General features: G+C 34.7%; 2 protein-coding genes and 1 pseudogene across 3 annotated transcripts; 1 reads left to right on the plus strand and 2 right to left on the minus strand.

The window, feature by feature from the left end:
- Window positions 1-594: 594 nt before the first annotated feature.
- On the minus strand, window positions 595-1969 carry LOC143596393 (uncharacterized). The gene is made up of 3 exons (XM_077075177.1): window positions 1823-1969; window positions 1174-1755; window positions 595-1068 (listed from the first exon to the last, which is right to left on the minus strand). Exons 1-3 carry the CDS (start codon window positions 1967-1969, stop codon window positions 595-597), a joined length of 1203 nt encoding a protein of 400 aa, XP_076931292.1.
- Window positions 1970-9920: 7951 nt separating this feature from the next.
- On the minus strand, window positions 9921-11924 carry LOC143596395 (trans-resveratrol di-O-methyltransferase-like; annotated as a pseudogene). The gene is made up of 2 exons (XR_013146703.1): window positions 11176-11924; window positions 9921-10399 (listed from the first exon to the last, which is right to left on the minus strand). The product of XR_013146703.1 is annotated as a trans-resveratrol di-O-methyltransferase-like (transcript).
- Window positions 11925-14175: 2251 nt separating this feature from the next.
- LOC143596394 (uncharacterized) lies at window positions 14176-15975 on the plus strand. Its single transcript, XM_077075179.1, has 3 exons — window positions 14176-14380; window positions 14459-14586; window positions 15577-15975. The coding sequence occupies exons 1-3, from the start codon at window positions 14176-14178 to the stop codon at window positions 15973-15975; spliced, it is 732 nt and encodes a 243-aa protein (XP_076931294.1).
- Window positions 15976-17725: the final 1750 nt, after the last annotated feature.

The raw sequence follows: 17725 nt of genomic DNA on the forward strand, positions 1-17725 counted from the left end.
ATTGTTGAATTGGTGCCCTGCAAGTTCTGATGTTGTGTCCGTAACCTCCACATCTTCCACAACTTTTTTCATGCCCCAACCTGGTAAATCTTCCTCCTGCAGAAAACAATTCCTGAACCTCTTCAATCTTCCTCTTCCTCTTCTTGCTAGCTGCCACTTTCTTCTTCTCACCTAGTGCCTTCTTCCTGTTCTTCTTCGGTCTGCCAATCTGGGTATGATGTTTTGGAGGAGTTATTATTGTTGGGCAATTTGATGGTGTCCACATATCAGGGCCTGATATGGGCCTGATTTGGTGATTATACACCTTCTTCCAAGTGTCTAACTAGTAAGCTTCATCAACCCACTTCTCCAATAGACCGACATACATGTTGTTTTCTATCATGTTATATAGGGCTGCCACAGCATGTTTGCATGGCATACCTGTCAAGTCCCATCTCCTGCACGTGCAAGTTATATCCCCCACATTCACCACACATTGGCTTCTCATAATTTTAACCTATGAACATATTTGCATATTAACAAAAGATTGATTGTAATATCATAGTCATGCAAATTTTCATACCTGGTAAGTCACATCATCAACCATCATAACCGTCAATTTGCTTGCTTCTGTTTGGATTCATCCCATGCTTTTGTTCCTTGCGGTGTTAATGGGCCCCTTGCAGTGGCTTGCATCTTCTTGACAGTCACAATCCTCATGGTCATATACTCTCTAATATACTCCAAGCATGTAATGATCGGGTTGTCTCTTGCTCCAACAAGTTGCTTGTTGAAAGATTCACAAAGGTTGTTCAGCAACATATCACTTTTTGCCCTTCCTGAAAAATGTGATCTTGACCATCTTGCTGCCGGGATCTCACTAAGCCAGAGAAACATATCAAGATTTGTTTTCTTAATCTCCTCCATTTCCATGTTGAAGTAGGGGACAAAAGTGGCCGATGCTGCCCTATAAAACAAGCCTTTATACAAATCTCCCCTCCAGGTTTGCCTCAAGTTCTCATGGATGTGTCTACAACAAAACCGATGCTCTGCCCTAGGGAAAACACTCTCAACTGCTTGAATAAGTCCCTACAACAGTCAAATCACCATAATTAGTGTACATGAGTTAGCCTATTACAAATATATCCTACGTGTACATATCTTTTGTCGGTCACTTATGAAAGTAAAATTGGCATCATGAGGCAAGTCAAGATCATCTCCAAGGAGATCTAAGAACCATTTCCATGAGTCTGTGCATTCGGCTTCCACTATTGCAAAGGCAACAGGATACAAGCAATTGTTACCGTCCGTCCCGACAGCAGTCAAAATCTGTCTGGGGTATTTCCCTTTCATAAAACAACCATCCAACCCAAGAAGTTCTCTACCAAGCAATTTAAATCCTTTAACCAAAGCAGCATAACACACATATATCCTTCTAAATTGCCTTGTTTTAAGGTTAGGGTTAGCACATGGTTCAACATCTAATTTAATGGTACTACCTGGGTTTGCTTTAAGAAGCTCATCAATATAGGATCTGAGGTGGGTGTATTGTTTGGTGTAGTCACCATCCTTCCTTTGCAAAGCTATTGTCTTTGCTCTTCTCATCTTGGATTCAGAAAGTTGTACTTGATGCATATGCTGGAATTTGGCCTTCAATTCTTTGGAAGATAAGTTGGGGGTGGTTTGTAGCTCAACCTCAATCTCTTTGGCAATAGTAGACATTGTGTACAAACCAATTGTTCTACTTCTTAGACAGTCGTGTTTTCTGGGCATGGCCTTCACACACCAATTATCCTCAACAGTTTATCTTGAGATGTGCAGCGGGTTTCATTTCCCTTTTTACCTTCAACTTTTCCCGACTTGACACATTTGACCCCTCACCAATAACCAAATTAGGATCGGTCCCCAAACAAATCACCCTAAACCTTAAAGGATCATTCTTCTTGATATACAAATCTCTTCTAGCATGAATAGCATAACTCTTAACCATTTCATTCAATGTTTCCTTTAATGGTATTAACTGACCAACATAAAATGGACACTCATCATCATTATTCCTTTCCTTGCCCTTAAATTTTCTTAGCATACTATTCAAGACACTCAGGCGCTCATCATCAGAGCTCTCATAGGTATCCATGCAATGATTTAAACCATCATCATCACTAATATGATCAGTTGCTGCTTCTACCACATCAAAATCTACAATAGCTTTATACAACCTCATGTCAACTTCTACATCCTCCAAGGGTGTTTGAAAGGCAGCCGTATACTCAGGATCACTTTCATCTGATCGATCACTATCATAACTGTCATCATCTTCCTCACTAGAACTATTTTCACCACTCTCTTCATCAACACTTGCACCACCCACTTCATCAACACTTTCACCACCCACTTCATGGACACTTTCACTACTCACTTCATGGACACTTTGACCACTCACTTCATGAACACTATCAAAACCAAAACCAAGTACAAATCCAGAATCATAGACCACAATTTCAGTACCTATACCACTAGTCCTGCCATGTTCTACAAAAATCTCAACAATGTGAGTACCTATACCATCACTACCTCTAATCATATCACAAACATCTTGAAAATGATAATCTTCAACCAACGGCTTTAAACCCAAGTCCAAACTAATACGCGGATGTTTGTAATGAAAACAACAAGCTGTACCACAACCATATTGTAACTTACAAAGTATTCCAAGCAACAAACTTTTAAAAAATTCATAAACTTGAACTTCATCAACGTAAGTGATCTTCCCCCCTTTGTATCTTCGCTGCCCCTCGGTAGCGAAAGACCCTCCATGGAAAAGTTTTATGGTGAACGATTTGAGAAATTTTCACCTATAACAACAGTACATTCAACCCGTTAACAACACACAAGTAAATAAAACAAAAATTTTGAACACACAGTAACACCTTACCATATAGGTCGTATGGGTCACAATACTCACTGTCCGGCCTAATAGAATACGAGGTCGACATTGCGATGTGTGAAGTTGACGTTTGATTTTAACGGTGATCGGAAAAATTAGGGGTTAAATGTTCGAACGGTTGGTTTGTATTTGGGTGATTGGGGAAAAAACCCTAAATCAAGGGTCTTATTGAATCAGGGGTGTGTAAATAAGGAAAAGTCTATATTACCCTTCGACATTAACGGTCAACGACGGGTCAACTGACGGTAGGAGTCAGAGGAACCCGCCGGAGAAACACAGGGGCCCAAACATCGCAAAATCTTTTTCAGGGGGAAACCCATCGAATGTGTATATTAACCAGGGAGACAAATTGCAGAATTCTCATATAAGAAAAATATCATTTTTAATTTCTTTAAATTAAATTTTTATTACTTATGATAAAGTTTCATTTTATATTATTAATAAAAAAATAAAACCTCATGACAACAAGTCATCGAAGGGTTCTCACACTTAATTCAACGGACTTAGATTTACAAATTAAATTCGTCGAGATTTGATTCATTTAATTAAGTCGATCTACAAGGTGATTTCAAAGTTACATGTTAAGTCATTCAACCCATTTAGTTAAACATGCCACAGAGTTTGGCGATGACAGGTGTTTTTAGAACCATATATGACGAATTAGAATGAATGATGTTCAACTATAAACATTGATAATAACTTAAGACCAACTATAAACATTTCCTTCAAAATGGGGTGGCGGCACAATTTGTTATCCGATTACCTGTCTCACTATTGTAATGAGATCCGTTTATTTGTTTTAAATTTATAAATGGACTATGATGAATTAAGGTAGTTAATGTTTAGCTATCCTAAATGAAGGCCACTAAGGGTCATTGATGGTCAATTATTCCTAGTGATGGTTAACTAGAATCAATGGTGTTCAATTAGCATAAACGTATGGTTAATTAAGATCATTAAGATTATGCTTATTGATTTGAGTTGGGGGAGATGTTTAGTTGGGGATGTTGGTGGTAATATAAGATGCACTGTGAAATAGACTACTTGATGCTCTAGTGTGGACAAAGGTCAGCTAGGGTCGATGTTCTTAATGCCCAATGGGTAAATGTTTGATTACGGTCGTTGACTGTCAACTAAGGTTAACAGTAATTGGAGTTATTAGGGACCACTTATTGTTGCATTTGGTTAAATTACAATTACTAATGTATAGTTAAGATGAATGATATGCAACTATGACACTAATGATAAGTTAATCCACATCATGGTGAATTGGGGTAGTTTGTACTTAAGTGTTGTCATTAGAGGTCAATCACAATCATCGTTGGTGTTGAAAGTCAATTAAGTTGATAAGTCAAGGTCAACTATGTTAAACTTGGTGAACAACAATGTTATCAGTTCTAGTTAATATGATAGTTAATATTAATGTTAACCAGACCGGGCCGGCTGGTAAGATTGGTTCAACTGGGATTTGGTCGGCTGACCGGTTCGGTTCTAAGCAGTTCGCTCGGTTCCTAGGAAACCGTCCGGTCCGAACCAGTTCACCAGCTGAACCGGACCGGTTGAACCAATTTTTCTATTAAAAAATACATTTAAAAAAAAAAATCCTTTTCCAACATTTTTTTAAGCAAAAGCCGTTCGGTCAGTCTGACAGGTTCGACCGGTTGCATAACCAGTTCGTTGTCCGATCCGGTTATGAAAACATTGGTTAATATTGTTTGATTGCAATCAAACTTAAAGGTTCATTGTCATAAATGGGTGTATATGACCTAGAGGTTCACAGGCCGATTTAAAAAAGATTGATTTGGGTTGAAACCGGTTCGGTTTGTTCAACAAAAGTCAAAACTAGTTTGTGATCGATTTTGGTTCGGGTGAAACCGATTTATTGACCAGGGTACGATCAGTTTTGGTTCGGGTTTTGATCGGTTTCGGTTTAGGATTTAACTAGAATTTGCCCGGTTAACCGATTTGGAACAACTTTTGGTGGAGAAAATTGCAAACCAGTTTCTACGTAATCGATTTCAAACATGTTCGGATTCGGGTCAATTCGATTAACTGGATTATTTTTCCGCCTCTAATATAACCCACAGTTATAATGACTCATCACAACATATAATGCAATTAAGAGATATCATGTCTACTACGTGTGAGTTATTAAGTAACTAGTAACTTATTTCAAACAATTTGTCAATTAAATTCATGGTTAAAATATAATTGAAATTATTTTAAGTCAAAATAATCGATCAAAATACAAACATCAAACACCATATAAAAAATAAAAAATAAAAACTAGTGTAGATATTTAAACACAATTGTATAAACTATATAATGTTTATATAAAATTAAGCGGAAGTTGCAACTTTCATAACATTCCCGCCTCAAATTTCCATGCCAATGTCACTCTCTACTTTTAACAATTCCCTCCAAAAAATTATAATCCTCCCGCTCCACAATAATTAATTATAACAATGATATTAAATGCAACATGAACACTAATCATTTTTTAACAGCATGAAAATATAATTATGATAGAAAGAAAACAAAGTGAAACACTGAACTTAGTTTTCTGTTTAAAAATTATAAATAGTAAACAAAGAAAATAAATGAATTAAATTTCATACTTATGTAGAGTTCAAATTGGGGATTGGGTGTGGGCAACAAGAGTCGAGCCCAGGAAACCGACTTCCAATCATTAGGGTAAACAACTTACTACAGAACCAAAGTAGTAGTTTTGTTAATGTGATATAATTGGGCAACTTATTAATCAAAAGAACATGTCGAATTTTTTTTTATTAGTTTTCCACCGATATGCATCATTTCTAACCTTAGTTAGTTATGAAAAGAAAGTTATAGTTGTACGTATATAATTCAATACTAGACGGGTGCCCGCGTGATGCAGCGGGTGTTTGAACATGTTAATCACGTACAAATATAAGTGTTTATGGTTCGGTTAAAACCTTAAAATCTTTTAAACCGGTCATTGGTTTCTTTTTTCCTTTTCTTTTTTACTTTCGTTTTGTTGGTCGGTTTCAAAATTTTAAAAACGTAGTGAACGGTTGGTTCGCGGTTTATATCGGCAACCGGCCATATGAAACCAGAAAAGACTGTAAATTAACCTAGTTGCAATATGATTCCTTTTGTAATATTTGTTGTTATTTCACATCCTAAATCTTTCATTAATATTTACCATTTATGTGGTTAAAATTGTCATTTTTTATTTATGATCATCTCAATTATCATATTATGTTGGTTTTTAGTTAAAATTGATGGTACATTTAAATTATTAATTATTTTAAACTAAATTTATTATTAAAGTTTAAACTGTGAAACCAAAATGGAACCAGGCCGTTAGTAACGATTCGGTTTCAACTTTCAATGGTTGAGTTTGGTTTCGAACGACAAAAAATCAGTATTAACGATTGGACTCACAAGTTTAACTTAAAAACCATCAAAACCGACACCGAACACCCCTACGTAACATATTAATTTATTTAAAACGAAAAAAAATTATAACAATATCATATCCAAATTAAAGAGAATAAAATGCTCGTTTTTATGGTGCAATTTGTTTATAAAAATATTAACATATGAAAAGGCTATAGTCGTTTAAAAATCATGGGTAGGAAGTTAGTTTACAAGTTAAATTAAAAACATAATATGGTTAAAGATGAGGGACCAAACTTGTAAGTTGAATGGATCGTGTTCAAAAGACATGTTTACCCTTACTAACACATGTATCTCATGCTTTAAGTGTTGTAAATTACTTAACAATGGGTGTCTTAATTTACCATTGTTTAGTGTATTATATATAGTATAGATATGTATCAGTATCATTTATCTTATAAATTCATAGTTAATTTGTTAATTATAACTATTCATAGTCATAATGGTGCATCAGAAATAAATTGACGATCAAAATAAAAACATACATTTATGTAATACAAATGCTAAATGCAACTATACCTAAATATGGTATACCATTGTGCCGTTAAATACCTAAATCTAGTGACACAAAATACTAAGTGCCACTAAAATTGTGTGCTAAGCAAATGTGGCACACGCATAGTGTCACTAAAACTTAAATGTTAGAGGCACAAATGCTAAATGCTACTAAAATTGTTTTCCAAGCAAATATGACATACACAAAGTGCCACTAAAACCTAATATAGTGGCAAAAAAGCTAAATGTCATTAAAAGTGTATGCCACTAAATGACATTTTTTTGTAGTGAACTTCTCGAAGAACTCGATCGCCGAGGCTCAAGATAATTGCACTATGAAACTTTTCGAGTATATATTTCTTTTCTCTATCCGTCAAACCCTCCGGCATGTTTGGTTCCCCTAACAGAGCATCGAAGATGCCCTGATGAACCAACAATGCCCTCATCTTCACCCTCCAAAGGCTGAAGTCGTTCTTCCCGTCAAACTTTTATAACTCGAACTTCGTTGACACCATCTGAACCTTCAACTTCAATTGATAGAGTAATCGTCTTCTTTGAATCGATACGAGCCTTAGCTATGATACCATTTGTTGTAGAAAAACGCCAAAGAATCAAACGATTAAAGGTTTCAATCAGAGTATTATTATCAAGAACTCGAATACTAAATGATTACAGAGAAAAAGAAAGTATTACAAATGAATTGAATTGAAAACTAAACCCTAAACTCATTCTATTTATCCCCAATTAAGTTGTTAATTGTAATTAACAACCTAACAGAAAAAATTACAGAACTAACCCCTCTTTCTTATTACTTTGACATAACATACCCAAAGTAAACCAACAATATCTATTTGACAATTCTGGCCCTTGCAATTAGACTTAACCAGATTTGACTTTAACTTTCCAACAGTAGTCTTAAGGTTCATAAAACCAAAACTAGAATAAACCTATTCAAACTACACAATTTAGAGTTAAATCATGCCAAATATTGCTTTTGTCAAATTAATACATGATGCCTCTTAGTTCGATCTCTCACAACTATTGACTATTGTAATGGGGATTTTATCCTCCTTAAAATGCATGTTAAAAGACTGATTGTTATGAATCTTATGGGCCCAAGCTAGTAACCCAATAACCATGAGCCCAACACGAAAAACTAACTCAAGGCGCACAAATAATAAGCATAAGAAAAACGTGGATCTATTACTCCATTAGGATAACGAATATGATGAATGTTAAGAGTGTATTGAGGTGCCAGGTAACTGAAGCAGGGACTAAGCATAGTGATCGAGGACCAGGGGTCCTCGCACCGCCGCCCTCGTTTATGAAAATTTTCATACAATATGAGTCCCCCGGGCGTTTTCGTTCAAGCTATGCCACTGAACTGAAGGTCTGAATGTATTGAGGTGAAGAACTGGTGGCTAGGTAACAAGTAACTACTGATACGTGTTATTACCAAAAGTCACTAATCAATACAATTGAATCCCAAACACAAACTAAGTATAAAATTGCATTCAGTAAAAACGTACTTGAATTGCAGAATATATTTATGAAACTTAACAGATTGAGGCCTGCGAGCAGTGTCCTAAAATAGAAATTTCCTATGTACGGATCTGTTTTGAGGATACAACAATCAATCAAGATGGACCTTGATTCTGACGAAAATCTCTATGTTCCGTCTTCAACGAATTTGTAAGATATTTTGGTTGTGTAAAAGCGTGTTGTGTGTATGTTTTTGTTCTTCACATCAATGAACCTTATATAAGAACCTGAATCTAAAAATCATTTTATAACTGTCAAACAGTTATCAAAATTATAACTGATTTTGTAATTAAAAAATTAAAAACAAATTTTAAGTAGTCAAGAAGAGCCTAAGGCCCTATTTTTGACCCACTAAATAAATATTCATATATACAAAATCTATCTATCTTAGCCCAATAGTTCTCAACTTTGTAGTTTACTTAAATTAATGGTTATAAACACACACTTTTCTTTGTTACTTCGGATGTGGGATGAAACTTATGTCAACAAAGTTCCAACAATACGATTATCAATTGTTTAGTTCATTGGTTGTTTCTATTTTTAGTAGTTAGTTACATTAATTAGTTGTTTAATTGTTCTAAACGACCAGGAATGTTGCTAACTTGCTATCACATTTTGTTATTATGTTTGAGGTTGTTATAATGCTATCCTGTGATGTCATTAGAATCTCACTGGTGTATTTATTCTACTAATTTGTTGGCATTTCATTTTATTAGTGCTACACCATTATTTATACGTAGTCAGATTTTGAGAGATAATTGGTTGAAGGAGAGTTCATCCTTGTATCGTGATCAAGTTCAAGTTAATGGAAATCATTCGCTGCAATCTCCGTTTTAAATTGCTCATCAGAAGTCGGAATATATCGATCCCAACAATCGGTATCAGAGTTTTGTTCTCTAAATTTGATCTAGAGTCAGTTCAGAACCATTTTCTAATCTGAAATTTATATTGAATTCAACGGGTGAATTCACATACTAAGTTATGATTTCAATTTCCTAGGTTTTTCGTCATTCTGTTCGAAATTTACATTTAACACATTTACTTTAAAATGGCGTTAGATCCTCACAACACTGGTTCTTCAATGTATATCTTAACACCTCGATCAAAGTTCACTTTAAAATGACGTTTGATCTTCACAATGGTAAATACTGGATCGAATGTTATTGAATGGGGGTTACAATATATAGCTAACTAACCTAATGGCCCATTGTCTTACACTCCTAATGTACAAAGTTTACGCGCCATAATTATGAATGAAATAAAATACTTACGCGTGAAGAAAATAACACAACTTATAAAATAATAACGCAACCTATAGGGGAAGTGACTTCAAGTTAGGGCTTTAGGGTCATAGTTGGATAAGATATCCAATTTAGACTAAAGTTAAACAAAAAACATACTGAATGATGTAACTTAGAACAAGGTTAGACCAAAACATACAAACAACCATTGCAAGAAGAAGTACACTAAAAACATCACTCCTTTTATGGTATTGATATATAGCGTACAATGTTGCACATCCTCGCTAACAGAGTAACACAAAAGCACAATCAATAATAATAATATTAAACATGATATTTAATTTAAACAGTGATACGAAAAGAACCACAAACAAGAAAGTGTTAATACGTTTCTTATTTAAGTAACTTCATCAGGAAATACCTTGTACAGAAAGAAATGTTTCCTGACAAACTATGGATAAACCTCAATGACAGATCTTGGACCCAAAACCGGAGTTATTCGATAATCACTAAAGCCGCCATCAATAAACAGCTTCGCCCAATCTTTTTCACTCCTTTCTCGCCCAGTTATATAAGTCATCATAAGCATATCAAAGAAAAGTTGAGACTCGACTATTTCATTGACACCTTCATCAACCTTCACGACCATGTCTATGATCACTAGTTTTCCTCCATTTTTCTTGCTTGGAATCGCCTCTTTGCAGTTCTTCAATATCTTTATGCATTCCTCATCATTCCAATCATGCAGAATCCACTATTTTTATAAAATAAAATATAAATCACCTTTCGAAGGTAACGTACACAAATACCTGTCTAAATAAGTATATAACATTAATAATTGTAGGATAACAAATGGAGCCACACTTTTAATAAACTATAAAATCTTTAATTATTAATTGTTCTCTCAACCTATAAAACATGTTATTTCAGCTTTGGCTCGCTGATAAAGGCTCTTTCTTTTTTTGAGAAAAAAAAACATGGTTTAAATACTGGCATGAAGAAGGTATTCCCTTGAAGTAGTATAGGAGCATGAAATAGATGGGTGTTTGAATAGTCGTTATAAAAACTATTAGTTGCATACTATTTTATATAGTTATTGTGTATATTATTGGTCAAAGTTGTAGTTACTTTGACCAATAATATACAAAATAATATACAACTAATAAAAACTTCTATAAAAAGTGATATTAATTTGCAATCAAATTTGCGATTGAAACAAAATTGTCTCAACTTATAAGTGACCGATTTTAGTATACCGTTTCGATTGATCACACAGAGAAAAAAGTTATACATAAAAATGAGAAAAATTAGGAAAACGGATTTCCCTAGAAAGAGAAATATTGATGCTTTTACGTAGGGTTTTTTTAAATAGTTTGTGTTAGATATTTTGTTTTATACAACTTACTATTTTACCATTCTGCATCTTTGAGATTTACAAGAGATTTTTTACATAACAAAATTCTTTATATTGTAATTTGTAACTTGTCTTAGCCATATTAAAAAAATGAAATAATTTATCCAAGAGAATACCTTAAGCAAAACTGCATTAGCATTGGGAAGAACTTCAAACATGTCTCCGCCAACATAACTCAAGTTCTCACTTCCAACCAAACCATTAACCACATGAGGAACATCAAAACAGATACAACTAATATTCGGAAAAGTTTTCGCGATAGCTTTGGCAACTGTCCCGGTACCACCCCCAACATCAACAATCGAATCCATCCCTTCGAAAACACCCCCACATCGTTTTAGAACAATACCTATAATAAGGCTCGCATCATTAGCCATCGCTTCATTGAATAACTGACCAAGCCTCAACTCTTGGCCTAACACATCCCATAAACCCTTCCCATGAGTAAGTGAAAGGGGGTCACATCTTCATTATGGAACCATTTGGTCATGTGTTGCCATGTGTTCAAAAATATTGGATCCAACATGGCTAGCAAAAGGGGCCTATGGCTTAACGGATTTTCCTTTAGAAGCAACCGTGAAGCAGGAGTAAGCAAATAGCCTTCTCCTTGTTTCACTAAGAAACCACAACGAACAAGGATGCGCATTAGCCGATAGATATATTGAGTTTTCTCTTGATCTATCGGGAGGGCATCCACTAACTCGGAAAGCAACATTGATGAACCATGGCGATCTATGATATCAGGTATCTGAAGCTCTATTGCACATTTGAGCGACATAGACTTTATGAAACTAAAAATGTGATATCATATATGAGTTTGAGAACAAAGTAAGTTTTCGGATAGCTCATAATTTTGCAATGCCATCTCTTTGGCAATCGAATTTGAGAGACAATTTGACATGTTAAAACGTTACAACCCTTCTTAATTTATAGAAACAAATGCGAAAAGATACACCTAAAAGTTGATAATTTTAATATCCATGTGTTATCATCCACCATCATTTAAAATACTATAAACAATAGTGGGCGTTATTAACATAATATTATATGTACAATTTATGGACCCTTTAAATCTCTTTAGTAGTTGAGTGTATGACGTTTAGGATATAGGGTATACTTTAATTTTAACATAAGTTAAAATGACATGACACTTTTAAAATAGATTAAATCATTCTTCACTTGTGTAAAATTTGTTAAAAATGGGCTTTGGATTATGCTTTTAACAGGTTAAAATGCAAAGAACAATATATTAAATTAACAATTAATAAATATGAGATGATGTCAAAATGATTAAACAATTTCCTTTAAATGAGATGAAATGAAAGAGAGAAAATTAAATGTTATTGTGCTTATATGAAGTTAAGATGTATTAAAGTATAGCTCATGATCTTATATTCTGAGTTTATATTTATTCACTACTTTATGAAGCAAATGTGAGTTTCTTGTAAAACCTATATGTGAAAATAATAAGAAATTCTTGATTGAAAGTATATCCATAATTAATTAAGTAAAAGTTATTAACAGGTGGAAACTATATATAATTTAAAACTAATATAAAATATTAATTGTTGTACTGAAGCTATTTGGACTTGGACATATGTTAGATTCTCTTTTGAACGATTAGATGTTACACACTAGATATATTAAACCCTGAACCTTTTATTTCATATCATATTCATAACCATCTTATTATTCCACCAAAGTCATTAAACATTTGCTAGATATGATTGATTGCATATATATTATGGTATTAATTTTATTTATTGTAATTTCTCTTCTTATCATTGTCACCACTACGCAAAAGTTGTTTCACCATCTTCCAACCCTAGAGTCCATAGTGTTTTTTTTATTATGTTTCACCTAAATTCGGAAAATTTTTGGAAATGGAAAATATGAAAGGTTGAATGGTTTATAGGAGAGAGAAATTTATTTTAGGTTTCTACGTGTTCTACCATCTGAAATGGCGGAACCCATAATAATTGCAGAGCATGTCAGCAATTGCCTGGTGAGCTGAATGTTTTTCTGGTGTACTGCCATTTCAAATGGGGGAAGTGACCTATTTACCATGTGTTCTGCCATTTGAAATGGCGGAACCCCACTTTACCTTGTACGTCAACATGTATAGCACGCCCCTATACATTTGTTTCGCTTTCGTCATTTGAAATGACATAAGTGAATAGTATGACTAAATATTTAGCGGAAGCGTTTCACATATGGTTTAATCACTTGATGGACTTTTGTTGATATCAGAAACAAGCCTTTACAGGATAGCAATAAACTTGAAATCAAACATGTAATGGATATGAATTCTATAGTGTTGGACTAGTTTAAACTTTATGAAAAACAAATAGGAATGAAACGGATGGGTTACATGATACACGGTCCGATTACATATGTATAGTGACATACCTATTTACGATATTTTTTTTTATTTATTTTTAGATGGTTTCGCAAAACCATCATGATATCTTGGTTGTTTTGTTAATTACTAGTGGAAATAGATAAGTCGTATTGAAGTGCATTTCTTGATTCAAACTCGTAATGGGGAATGCGACTTTTTGAAAAACTGGAAAAGGCAAACTTATAAGACTGAGGGTAGTGGGGGGTGAGCGGTGGGCGCAGCCGCCTACGTGGCTCGCGAACACCGCTACACCCCTCAGGTGAAGGCGGGCGCGGTTGGGCGGCGTGGCTGTGGCCGCGGGGAAAACAGCCGTTGGAGGAGAGTTGACTGGTCAACTTTACCGTTGGCCAGTCATAAATATTTATTTATTTATTATTTTTTTAACCTATAAATACAAATCCACACTTTCTATAAAAACTCAAACCAGACATTCTCTCTATCAAAACTTCTATTTATATATTTATAAATGGCATCGTCGTCATCGTCTTCGTCTTCCTATTCTACCGAAGAAAACGAACTCATTTGTCAAGCGGTTCAAACGACGGTAAGCGTTTTGAGAGATCAAAATCGCCCCCGAGCCCCATTGTTCCGCCAACCGCGTATTCGTGATCGAAAAACCGCTAACGAAACTTTGATACGTCACTATTTTAGTCTCAATCCCACATATGGTGAGGATAGTTTTAGAACCCGTTTTCGAATGATTAGACGATTATTCATGCGTCTAGCAAATGACTTGCCGGAGAACTTTCAGTATTTTCAACAAAGGGATGACGCTAGAGGTAAGCCCGGATTCACGGCTACTCAAAAAATTACCGCCGCTCTTCGGCAACTAGCGTATGGTGTTGGATCGGACATGTTGGACGAGTATCTACAAATGGCTAAAAAGACCGGACGCGATGCGCTTAACCACTTTTGTAGAGGTATATATTTTTTTTACGTTTGTTTATATATTTTTCAAATATTTACATAACTTATATAACTTTAATAATTATATTTAGGAGTCATATCGCTATACAAGCGGAGATACTTACGTAGACCAACAATGTATGATATCCAATGCATATACGAGGTGCACGGTGAAAAGCATGGTTTCCCCGGGATGCTCGGTAGCCTTAATTGTATGCATGTAGGTTGGGCTATGTGTCCCACTGCTTGGCAAGGTCAAGTCCATCGAGGTGATCACCCCGGTTAGGGGTGAGCAAAAAACGGTTCGGAACCGTCAGAACCGAGGAACCGAAACCGAACCGGTGCCTCAGAACCGCTAATGTGTGTACCGGTTCGGTTCTCGGTTCTCAGAACTTGCATTAAACGGTTCCCGGTTCGGTTCCGGGTAAAACCGGCGATTCTAGAATTGGAACCGAAGAACCGGAATATTCAAAACGTTTAAAATAAATTTACCAATCCCCATTTTTTATAGAGTAACTTATTACCGGCATCTATTCAATCATTTTTTAATTCAAATTTTCTTTCTTTACATTCAAGAACTAGCAACCATGATCAATTTTGATTTAAGCTATCAAGGTAATTTAATATAAAATGATATGATCTACCATTAATCTATCGTTGCTAATGATTTATTTAACTTCAACACTTAGGTTTTAATAACGGATGTTCATGTTGTAATCTAAATTAGTATTACCGTGAAATAAGACATACAATTGTATAAACTTGTTTTGCAATTTGCAAAGTTTATATAACTCATTTGATGAATAAATGATCGAACCGGTTCTTGCCAGAACCGCTTAGCGAGAACCGGCTTTAGTGGTTCTGGAACCGAACCGGTTTACAATTATAGGTTCCGGTTCCGGTTCTATTTTTCACTCATTTTCGGTTCCGGTTCGGTTCCGGTTCCGGTTCGGTTCTCACGGTTCTGAACCGTTGCACAGCACTAACCCCGGCCCTACTATTGTACTTGAGGCGGTGGCGTCACAGGATCTTTGGATTTGGCATGCGTTCTTTGGGGTTGCCGGGTCTAATAATGACCTCAATGTTATCGATCAGTCACCGATAATCGATGACCTTATCGACGGGGTTGAACCCCCTCAGGTTTTTTTTTGCAAATGGAGAACATTTCAAGTACGGGTACTACCTCGTTGATAGTATTTACAACGAATAGGGGATACTTGTTCAAGCTTACGCGTCTCCAGTTTCTGACAAACGAAAGTACTTCACGAAGAAACAAGAATCTGCAAGGAAAGATATTGAAAGGACGTTTGGAGTCATAAAGAAAAGATGGGCAATGTTGGCGAATCCAATAAGATTTTGGACAAGGGAGAAGATAACGGAAGTCGTCATCACGTGTATAATCCTACATAACATGATACTAGAAGACGAGGGTAAAGCTATTTGTCAAAACTATCAAGGTGATATTTCAAGACAAGAATCGGCGATCACCAATGAACAACGACTCACCAACATAGATATCATCAAGAGCCGTGAGTTACACGACAACATTCGGCATGAGTTGGTCGAGCATTTGTGGGATAGAAGACCCGATGATCTTGTGTTAGACTAGTATCAACTTAATGTTTTATATTATTATTAATGTAATGTTTTATATTATTATTTAATGTATTCTTTAAAATAATTAAATAAATAAAAAACTGGATCAAGCCCCTGATCACCTTGACCACTACACCCTCTGGGGCTTGGTTGAGGGGCGTGGTCCATGACCATGTCATCGCCTACGTGTCAGATTTTGCTTGGTTCACCTGGGGCTCAACCAAACCCCATTACCCTTAGCCTAAGGGGGTGCGACTTTCACATTATTTTTTTGTTATCTGATAGATAAAATAAAATAGAATTTGCATGAAAATGGCACCACCCCCACTCCAATTGTAGCTTATATTTTTCAACATATTAGGCTTTTGATTTGATGAGCTTAAATAAATAAACGTGAAAATTATGCATGTAAGTATGTAAGCCTAATTTATGCTGTTAGTATAAAAAGAAAAACGTGAAAATTAATTAATTTTTTTTGTTTAATCTATCATTATATTGAACAAAATTAATTAAATTGATGATGTAAGAGAAATCAGACTAAACGACAACAAACCTTGATCATTTTCTAAGTTTGCATGCCAACTAATCATTTTTTTTACAGGCGAGAGCCGTACAACATATAACTTGCAAGCAAATGACTTACAACTCTCTACGTGATTAAGTGCCACAAAACAAGAGGTTTTCCAAATAAAATTCAACCATAATTCATGACCCTGCGCGTTGTGCTGTTTCCATGATATCGATGTCCAGTAACAGCTCGATCATTTTAGAGGCCTAAAATAAGGGAAAAAACTGAGGCCCTCTTTCATCTTTCAATATACATTGATGCAGAACGCTACTCGTGTGGTCTCGTTTGGAAACAATAATAATAAGTTTTTTGTATAGAACTATTGTAAAACTGCATTAGGGAAGCATCTTCTTGTTATGTATCAGCAACAATCAACTTCATAAAATTATATCTTATAATAATTAGTGAAGTCATATAACAAAAAAAAAATCAATCCCCTAAATCATGTGTTTTACTAACAAATCAGCTTAAATTGAATGTGCTATTTTGAGTGAACACCGATAAACAATTGTAAATTGTAAGTTAAATAGGAGAAGCAGTTGATTTATTACAGTAAGCTGATCGTAAATTAGTCTTACTAAAAGTTTACTTACCGAGAGTTAGTGAGGTAAAATTTATAGTATTTGTTTTTTTTTATCGGGTTCCATATATAAAATTCTAGAATTTATAATTTTTTATGCTTAAGAAGCTGGATTTATATATAATTAGCTTTTATCCCCCGTAATACGAGGGTTGTTTTACATTTTTCGTTTTTAAGCTTCTAATATATATATATAGTTTTGGATTTTAATTTTTATTATTATAAAGATGTTAATAATATACTTAGGTTTGATGATGAAAGAGTAGTACAAATAAATGAAATATTATAACTCGTTTAAAAGCTATCCGGGTTTGGTGAAACTCATAAATCGCTTATTTTTTTAATTATAAAATTGTTTCTTAATTATAAAAATAATAATTTCTTTAATTAGATATTAATTTTTAGTATATCCCTATTATGTAGGATTTTTACATCAAATATTTGTTGAGATTAAATTTTAATACAATGAAATGGTTTAATTAACCCGTTTAAGGGCTATCTAGGTCTGGTGAGATCCATACTCGTGAATTTGGAACAAATGCATAAGAATTCTCCTGTTTAAAGCCTATAATCTACCTAAGGCCCGAATTTATACAACCTTCGACCCAAAAAATT

Source organism: Bidens hawaiensis, unplaced genomic scaffold, assembly GCF_021521415.1.
Source record: "Bidens hawaiensis isolate Kalapana, Puna unplaced genomic scaffold, B.hawaiensis_p1.1 tig00046330_1, whole genome shotgun sequence".
Lineage (NCBI taxonomy): Eukaryota > Viridiplantae > Streptophyta > Magnoliopsida > Asterales > Asteraceae > Bidens > Bidens hawaiensis.

Bases quoted from the DNA above. Each gene is read 5' to 3' on its own strand.
- LOC143596394 (XM_077075179.1), top strand. From the start codon at position 14,176: ATGCGTCTAGCAAATGACTTGCCGGAGAACTTTCAGTATTTTCAACAA. The intron at 14,381-14,458 runs GTATATATTTTT...AATTATATTTAG, and splicing joins GCTTAACCACTTTTGTAGAG to GAGTCATATCGCTATACAAG. The intron at 14,587-15,576 runs GTAGGTTGGGCT...TACAACGAATAG, and splicing joins GTAGCCTTAATTGTATGCAT to GGGATACTTGTTCAAGCTTA.
- LOC143596393 (XM_077075177.1), bottom strand. From the start codon at position 1,969: ATGGTTAAGAGTTATGCTATTCATGCTAGAAGAGATTTGTATATCAAG. The intron at 1,756-1,822 runs GTAAAAAGGGAA...TGGTGTGTGAAG, and splicing joins CAAGTCGGGAAAAGTTGAAG to GCCATGCCCAGAAAACACGA. The intron at 1,069-1,173 runs GCCAATTTTACT...TGACTGTTGTAG, and splicing joins ATCTTGACTTGCCTCATGAT to GGACTTATTCAAGCAGTTGA.